Source organism: Plasmodium berghei (assembly GCF_900002375.2).
Source record: "Plasmodium berghei ANKA genome assembly, chromosome: 13".
NCBI lineage: Eukaryota > Apicomplexa > Aconoidasida > Haemosporida > Plasmodiidae > Plasmodium > Plasmodium berghei.
In genome coordinates this window covers 291,404-301,250 of record NC_036171.2, presented here as the reverse complement: position 1 = coordinate 301,250, position 9,847 = coordinate 291,404, and the positions used below count along the sequence as shown (strand labels likewise).

General features: G+C 22.5%; 3 protein-coding genes across 3 annotated transcripts; all 3 read left to right on the top strand.

Moving 5' to 3' along the window:
* Positions 1 to 2,189: 2,189 nt before the first annotated feature.
* Positions 2,190 to 3,684, top strand: PBANKA_1306200 (tRNA import protein tRIP; the record flags this gene model as incomplete). The annotated part of the gene is made up of 2 exons (XM_034566638.1): positions 2,190 to 2,318; positions 2,602 to 3,684. 2 exons carry the CDS (start codon positions 2,190 to 2,192, stop codon positions 3,682 to 3,684), a joined length of 1,212 nt encoding a protein of 403 aa, XP_034423215.1.
* An 889-nt stretch (positions 3,685 to 4,573) lies between these two features.
* On the top strand, positions 4,574 to 7,360 carry PBANKA_1306100 (GTP-binding protein, putative; the record flags this gene model as incomplete). Its single annotated transcript, XM_034566637.1, has 1 exon — positions 4,574 to 7,360. The coding sequence occupies one exon, from the start codon at positions 4,574 to 4,576 to the stop codon at positions 7,358 to 7,360; it is 2,787 nt and encodes a 928-aa protein (XP_034423214.1).
* Positions 7,361 to 8,330: 970 nt separating this feature from the next.
* On the top strand, positions 8,331 to 9,183 carry PBANKA_1306000 (replication factor A protein 3, putative; the record flags this gene model as incomplete). The annotated part of the gene is made up of 5 exons (XM_034566636.1): positions 8,331 to 8,350; positions 8,468 to 8,574; positions 8,673 to 8,749; positions 8,841 to 8,901; positions 9,119 to 9,183. The coding sequence occupies 5 exons, from the start codon at positions 8,331 to 8,333 to the stop codon at positions 9,181 to 9,183; spliced, it is 330 nt and encodes a 109-aa protein (XP_034423213.1).
* Between the last annotated feature and the right edge of the window lie 664 nt (positions 9,184 to 9,847).

The following is a 9,847-nucleotide window of genomic DNA, read 5'->3' as shown; positions in this document are numbered from 1 at the left end:
TTTCCTTTATAAAACTGTAATTTACTCATATCTTAAATTGTAGAATTAAAACGCACAAAAAAGAAATTGAACAAATAGGTGTAAAGCTGTTTATTCAATGCACGCATACATATTTAATTATACGTTTACATGCGTGCATATATGTACTTTTTGTTCGAATATATTATTATATGTTTACACATTAATAAATGTGTATATGCATAGATATATAGTGTTTAATAAACAGTAAATGCATAAAATATAATACCATATATGTATACCCTTTGAATAAAGTCAAAAATTATAATACAAAAAAAAATAATTAATAAATAAAAAATAAAATAAATAACGAAGGATACTCTTTTTATACCTGTGTGTATATATATTGTGATGAAACCTTCGCATATATATTATTAAAATAAATCAAAAAGTTTATAATCTTTCTGCAATTTAAATTTGTTATATACATATGATTATAAATAAAAATAATCATTAATTATTTCTCTCTATTTTAATAATGGCGGTTTATAATTTATATATGATAGTATAATCGTGATACATAAAAAAAAATTAATAAAATTATATAGATATATTCATCATTATAGAAGATATTTATGTTAATAAAATAATTATGTTAGCAGAATATTGTTCCTTTATATAGAACTAGTTAATAATAATGTATATTAAATATTTGTAAAATTGTTATGCGCTTTATAAAAAATAAGAAAACGTAAAAAAAAAATATATATATATAATATATTATATTATGCATATACGAATTATGAAAAAAGGCATTTCAAAACTTATATTAACATGCAAAAAATATTATCACATATTTTTTAAAAGTATAATTACAAATATTCATTAGAATTAAAAAAAATGATTAAAAAATGCTTTTAGTAAAGGTATATAGTAATTTTAATTAAACATTTCTAAGATATTCTTTATTCAAATGTAAAAAGATTAAACAGAAGGAAATTAACTAGGTTTTATTAATATTATTATCATCAATATTTTGTTAGCTATTTTGCTTATGCATAAATCATGTTACAAATTTTTTTGAGGTTTTATGAAAGTAATGCAGGAAATTAATGTTATATAGGTTTGGGGAATAGTGGAAATTATAAATGGAATAAAATAGATATACTTTTAAAAAAGACGAATTGTTCTCATATAATACTGAAATATATTCAGTATGATATTAGTCATAATAAAGTTTTCTTTCTTTTTTTTATGTAGAGGATGATGGAAATGAAAAAAAAAGTGAAAAGTAGAATATGTGTTCAATGCATGGATGAATATGTGTTATATTTATTTCCTTGAATAGGGCAAATAATAAAGTGTTGTAATTTTATTTTATGTAAACTTATTACTGTGTGGGAATTAAATTAAAAATCGGAATTTAATTTGTTTAATTCTGTGCTATTGTATACTTTTTATTATTTTCTATACTTTCCAATGTTATTATGTTTTATGTAGAATTATGCATTTGTATCTATATAAATAATTTACCGAAATATCCTATGATATATAAATTGTATAAATAAATGCAAACTGCTGACAAATTTAACGACTGGAATAAATTATTTATATATATATTTTTTTGTGAGCATCTATATATTTGTTCACGTATCATATTTTAAAAAATTGTAATATATACATATCCTATTTTGCATAAAGGAATATATTTTTTTTCATATTTTTTTAAATAATAATAAAGGTAAATATAATAAGTTCTTTACAAAGTTAATTAATTATCTCTCAGTTTTGGTAAAAATATAGAGAAAAATAAATAGTAACTTTTAAGGTTATATTTTGATTATATGTAAATCCCAATTAAAAAAAATAATTTTTATATACCTATAACTACATGTATACGTAATAAGAAAAAGCAAAAATATTAGGATATATGACAAAAAAATATATCTTAAAATAATGTAAGTTTTATTTAAATAAAAACATATATAAGAAGTAACTTTTAATATATTTTATGAAAAAATATACCATCATCACATAATCTCATAGATTTAGCGAATAAATATGTTATTTTTTTCGAACAAAAATATAAAATATAACGAAAATTGATAAAACAGGAATACTACAATTTTTTGTGATAACAAAAAAAAGTAATTAAGCATTTACACACATATATATAATATTCGATATTATATTCCCCCAACTTTTTTAATAAAATATATTTGTTGAAAAGAATGTGTACTTTAAACTTGGTTGAGAATGATATTAAATCAGATATATTGAAATTGGCTCTTGATTTTATTAAAACTAATATAGTAGAAAATGATGATAACGTGGTTTTTCCAGAGATAAAATATGGCCAGGTAAAATAATTGCACTTATACTTATGCCTTAATTTCTATATTTTAGTGCATTTTGTATGCATATGCTTCACAATCTAATTATGTATAAAACTGTTAAAGTTATATATTTAAATAAAAATATTAATAATACTAATAATTTATTTTTTCTAATGATAGTTGATTTTAAAAAATCTACAGTTCCTAATGATGCATATGTACATATTTTTAATTACATAGTTCCAAAATATTTTTTTTTGTGTTCATATTTAAAAATTTTGAGAATTTTTAATTTTTTGTTTTATAGAAAATATCCTATGAACATAACAAAAAAACATATAAAGAGTTTTTTTGTTCTCTTTATGCTATAATCGATACTTATAATTGCTACAGTCAGTTTTTTTGTGAAAATGAAGACAAAGTAAGCGAGAGTGAAGAATTTATTTTTAACCTAGCTAGCGACAAGTTTAAATTAAAACCTCTAGATATGAAGCATTTGAATGATATATTAAGAGAAAGATCCTATATTGTCTCGGATAAACATGCATCTTTAGTAGATATATTTTATTTCTGTTGCGTTTATAAAATATTAAAACCAATGACGGCAAAGGAAAAAGTAGAATATTATCATATTTGTAGGTGGTATATACATCTTCAAGAAACATTGATATGCGATTTTGTTAAATTACACAAACTAGATATACGAAGTGGTGTTGAAAGCTTGCTAAATAGTGGAATCGTAACATGCACAAATGAAAAAGCAAGCAATGAGCAAGTGGGATCAAAGATAGATAAAGCTAATAAAAAAAATTCAGATTCAAAAGATAATAATGGAAAAAATAAAAAGAAAAGTAATAATGCAGAAAATAAAGATGCAGAAGACTCTAGAAGTTTAGATGATATATCGAGATTAAATATTGTTGTTGGATATGTAGAAAGTGTGGAAATTCACTCAGGAGCTGACACATTGTATTGTTTAAAAGTAAATGTAGGTGAAAATCAATTAAGAGATATATGCAGTGGCTTACGAAATAAAAAAAATCCAGAAGATTTATTAAATAAATATGTTTTAGTTTTAGCAAATTTAAAAGAAAAATCATTAAGAGGACGAAAAAGTTTTGGTATGATTTTATGTGGATCCTTTGAAGAAAGAGTAGAATTACTTACTCCACCACCTGGTGTTAAAATTGGGGAAAGAATTACATTCGAAAATATGAACACAAATAGTTTACCTGATAAAACGTTAAGCTCTGTTAAAGAGAAAAATGCATTCTTTCTTATTCAACCAAATTTAGTTATAAACAATGGAGTTGCTTTTTATAAAAATAACAAATGGTTATCATCGCAAGGCGAAATAACATGTATGATAGAACACGGAACAATATCATAATTTTTACACGTGAAATAGCATGCATATGTATATATATAATTAAACCATTTAGATATATTTCTAAATATGTTAGTTGGAAAACGAGGTTATTTAGCTCTGTATAATATCCGACAACTTGCAGAGAAATAGGAGATTATTAGGATTATGCATATTTTCACATATACTCATATGCATTTGTAAAAGAAATATAAATTCATTATTTACATGGAAAATGTTTTTTTTTATTTTTTTTTTACGTTTGATAAATTTTTTTAAATTATATCATGCTTATTGAATAATCATCCATCGCTTTGATAAATGCTATTTATAAGTGTTATATTTGTATATATATTTTTCCCTTATATGATTAAAACAACATAAACACAAAAAAATACACATTAATTATAAATACTTTTAATATTGTGCCTTAATCTGGTACAATTTTATTTAAAAAATAGTAAAATGCGCAATCCACAAAGGATACTACTATTTAAAAACATGCACAATGGTAGAAGGTGATTTTCCCAATTTCACCAACGATAAGATAAAAAAAAATATTAATTTTGCAATTTATTTTATGGTTAACATTTGTAAAAAATATATATAATATAATATAATAAAAAATGTATATCTACATATATAACGTTACATGCTATATGTACATTTATATTTTTTAAAAAATAGTGACAATAAATTACTATAATTTTTCAGAGATAATCAATTTTTTTAAGTTTCTTTTTACTTTTTTCCTATGCAATATTTATCTCAAAACTATTTACACAGCATAAACTATCTATATTAGCATTACCTATGTATAAATACCAAATGGATGGGATACATATTTATGCCGTTTGAAAAAGCATAACTTGTTAATAAGATAAAAAATTTATGAAATGAAAAAAGTGAGAAAATGCATTCGATTGGTCGCCTTATTCGAAAATATTCGAGTGTTAGCAGCAAAATGAGTATGGAAAATTCTAAAAAAAATGTCAATATAGTAAAAGAGGAAATATGCGATAATTACATAATGAGTAGAAGACAAAGGGAAAAGGGAATGAAATTAGATTTAAAAATATACGAGAATTTACGAAGGAAAATGTTAGGAATACCATTGAATAAATTACAAAGAAAATATATGAATGAAAAACGGCCAAATTTTGCTCCTGTATTTTTGGACCAGTTAAAACCTAGAATGGTTTTGTACAAAGTAGCTATAAAAGTAAATGAATTACCATTACCTAAATATCCAGAAATTGCATTTATAGGAAGATCAAATTCTGGTAAATCGACACTTATTAATGAATTATGCGGAAGGACTAATAAAGCAAAGGTTAGTAAAATGCCAGGATGCACAAAACAAATTCATTTTTATAAAATAGGAAAACCCTGTTTGTTGTGTTTAGTTGATTTACCAGGATATGGATTTGCTCACAGTAAAGAAGAATTAAGATTACAATGGAATGAATTCACATTATTTTATTTAAAAAATCGAACAAACTTAAAAAAAGTTTTTGTATTAATTGATTGTAGAATAGGCTTAAAAACAAGTGATAAAGAATTATTTCATTTTTTTGATCGATACAACATTAAATATCAAATTGTTTTAAGCAAATGTGATTTATTAAACACAAAGGATTTGGCAATTAAAATTCAAATTATGAATGAAGAAATATTACATTTTAAAAATTTGGAAAAAAATATTATTTCACTAAGCTCACTAAAAAGACAAAATTTGAATGAACTAAGAAATGAAATTGCTAAATATCAGTTAAATAAAACTATTATTAAAAATAATATTATCATGAAAATAAATGATTTAATTGAACAAAAAAAATTGAAAAAATTAAAAAATTTGAAAGGTATGGATTCATCACATATAACAGAGGGAAATAGAAGTTATAACAACGGTTTTCACTCAATAGAAAATGAAGAAAATGTCTATGATGAAGATATATTAAAAAAAAACAAAAGAAAAGAAAACATATCGAAAGATATCCTAATAAGTGATGATACAATTTTTGAAGCAATAAATCGATGGAAAATATCTGATAATAATATAGGGGATACAAATTTTAATAAATACATGAATTTTTATACTAGAAACTTAATAAATTCAGTACAAGAACATTTTTTAAATAAATGCCAAAAATTATATAATGAACAAGATTTAAAAGTTATAGATAATATTATAGAAAATTTAGAGGGTGATAATAATCACAGTGATACAAGTGTTTTGCGCAAACATAATAAACATTTAGAAAATAAAGAAAAAGAAGAGAAAAAAAAAATTTACATAAATTCAGAAGATAAATTTAAAAAAGAGTCTACATATATGAAAAAAAAAACTCATAACTTAGAACTGGCAATAAATTATGAAAATGCTATCAAAAATAGATCCCCTGACTTGGATTTACAAAATAAAGAAAATGGCAACACATTAAATAAAATACCGGTTAATTTTGAAAAACTTAATATAAGTTGTGAACATGAAACAAGTGTTGATAAAAAGGTATATAATAATACCACTCATAATGAATATTTTTTAGATGGATCATATATGAAGTATAAGTTGGAAAAAAAACATGATTCATATATAGAGAAAGGGAATGAAAAATCAACGGAATACGAAGTATATGATAATAGTAATAGTTTCAATGTAGAAAATAACCAAATAAATATCGAAAATGATTTGTTCAATACTAGCTTGCTATTTTTTGATGAAAAAAAAAGTAGCGACTCGGAATATGTATATTCAAAAAATGTTGAAATGGGAGATTTATTTGAAAATAATAATTGTAGCAATAATTATAATAAAGGGGATAAAGATCATTTTAAAAATTTTGATTATTCAAAAATAAAAAATGATACATTATTAGAAGAAGATGAAACATATAGTAAAGAAGATTATATGAGTGGTTTAAAGATGGGTAGGGTCAAAAAAAATATGTATAATAATAACCCATTAAATGATTATACATTTAACATAAATGATAAAAATACTTATAATATATATGAAAAAAGTAAATCAGAGGCGTACAAAATTTACATGGGGCAACAGCTAGAAAATTTTCATAATAATCAAAACTCGAACTTATCAAAGGACATGAAAAGGACAAATAATTTGAAGATGAAAAATACCAATTTGAACGATTATGATGGAACAAATACAAATAAAAACTTGATTGTAAGTAAAAATGAAGAAGACGCATATACAAGGAAACATTATATAGGGTTAAAAACGAGGAATAAAATTATAAGGGGAACTAAAAAATTAAAATTATTTGGAAAAAACCGAACAAAAGAAATTGTAAATGTTCCCATAGACTTAGCCACAGATTATTTCAAACTAAATAATAATTCCGAATTCTATGATAAGAAAAATAAAAAAAACAACTGGAATTATATTAATTCAAAGTATAATAAGTGGCTAAAAAAAATGGGTGGTAAAAATATATCTTCTGAGATTATAGGTTCTGTTAGAAAGGAAGATGTGATGAGAAGATATGCACAAAAGCAAGAAGGAAAATATTCAAAAGAAAAGAATAAATTGTTAATACAGAAAAAAAAATTAGGAATGATAACAAAACCCCCTAGCCACAACAAAAAAGGAAAATATTCTAAAAATTACAACATATCTGACGAACAAAAAATGTTTGATAGAGAAGCCTTCTTCAAATATCGAGACGTTCAAAAGTGAAACTATATTATCATATGATCAGATGCACTTTACCTCACACTTCGCATTACTATATTAGTATTGGGCATATAAATATGATTTCCAAATACTTTTTAATATCATTCACTTTTTTTCTTTTAGTATGAAGAAAAGTAAAAAATAATTAAATATTTATTACATGAGATGCATTCCTTCAATTTTTATTTTATATTCTTATGAAGATAGCATTTTATTAAAATTATTAGATATCTACTATACATATATATATATATAAGCGGGGCATGTGTATATATATTTTATGTGCGTTGTGAAAATTTAGCTTTTCCTTTTTTTTTCGTGTAGATTTAAAATAATTAATTTGTATCCTTTTTAGTTATCATTATTTAATTTATGCTATATTTATACACATCGTAAAAAATAGCATTACGCATTTTAGTGAATATATATTTGACTTATATAATTTTTTCTACTTCTTTACTTTTTTATTTTTACGAATTTGTCTTTTTAAAAAAACTTGGCATTGTTTTAATCAGTTTTGTAAAAAAAAATGTATGAAGCGGAATGCATATATAAAAAAAAATTTTAGCTATAAGTTAAATATCAATACAGGGAATAAAAAAGCCAAATAATAAATTAAAATAACACATATGTGTTATATATTCCCCTTATATATTTAAATCATTGTTAATTTTTATAAAATTATTATTTTCAGCATATTCGAATTTTTATATTTTATTTTATTTAATATTTTTACGTGAGCAAATTAAGCATATTTATTATTATGAAGCTTATAAATTCTTATAATCATAAAATAATATTTAAATCAAATCACACAGTAAATTTCTTATTAATGCAAATACGAATTTTGTGATATCGCATAAGATAATACCATAGAGATTAGCACTTAAGAAAAAAGAAAGTGTAATTACTTACTAACATTATATATATTCGCATCCTCAAATAAATCATTGGCGTATTCCTTCTTTTAACAATGGAACAATTCATAGCTCCGTAAGTAAAATATCAACAAAAGAAAAAAAGGAAAAAAGAAGATGCATTACAAGCAACAAATATATATTTGCTCGTAAATATTTTTCATTTTATGTACTTTCTATTTGAAACTGTTAGAAGAGTCAATAAAAAACACCTAAGCAAATTTTATAGCAAAAATGTGCGAATAATTGGAAAGGTCTTAAAAAAGGATGGAAATGAACTAACCTTGTTAGCATGCGACAGTAATGCGGAAAAAGTGGAATAAAATACTGGAATAGAATGTATACATGCATAATATTGATACATATTTTCTTTGTATATGGGTTTTAACATTTTATAGATGAAGAAATAAAATGTATTTTAACTGATAACCAAGTCGAGGAACCATTAGATCAATATGTAGAAGTTTTAGGAAAGGTTTAAACTAAAAACTAAATTTCTTGACAAATGTTTATTAGAAGAGTGATTAATTAATATATATGCATATAAATTATTTTATATTCTTTAGGTAAATGAAGATGACACAATAAGCGATATAGTGTACATCCAAAATGGAGGTTCCTCAATAAGTTAGCGAAAAATATAAAATAAATAAGTTTAATAATGTTTTTCGCTTTTTATCATTATAGTACTTCAAATTTTAAAACAAAAATGAATTTCATAAATTAATTATAAATAGAGATATTTCTTAGTGTACGCTTTTAATAGTGATTTGTTTACATTTTTATTCCTGATACTTAAAAGTGTAATTTATATATTTATGACTTTTTGACTTTATTTTAACAGATTTAAATGAAATAAATAATTTAGTAAATCTAACATTCTTAGAAGAACTAGAAGGAGTATTTTAATTCATAACGTGAAAATCCACAATTCATTAAAGACACATTAATAACAATATAATTAATATTTTTCATTTTATCATTTCTTTAATTTTTTAAAAATAATTTATTTCATTATTTATGTATACTATATTTTTATAGCAAGATTTTCATAATTCTTGCTATACCATTTTTCATATCCGGAGTTTTATTATAATTTTTAACTTTTATCCTTATATGGGTTTTTTCCATTTTTTCATCATAACATCAAAAATAGTTTGAGCATAAAACATATATTTATATTATTTCTTCAATATATATGTAAATAAATATATATAAGGAATAAAAATAAATATGCATACGCAAAAAATGATGACGTCCTGATGAATTATAATGTATTGGTAAACACATTTATTCGCATTTCTTTATATGATTTTAAATAAAATAGAAAAAAGGGAAACTACGACATATTGAAGTATGCAATAATTATTTAATTCATTTTATATTTATAATATTGTTTTGTTTTATATTATTTCACTTTAAATATGCAAAGTATTCAAAGGATTTATTTGCGCATTGCTTCATTATAAGGAACTACTATATATTGTGCATGTGCATTTTTTAAAAACCTTTAAGAGAGGGGAAAATATATGCAATTTCCTATCAGTGCTAATTTGTTAAAATTTTAGAGAAA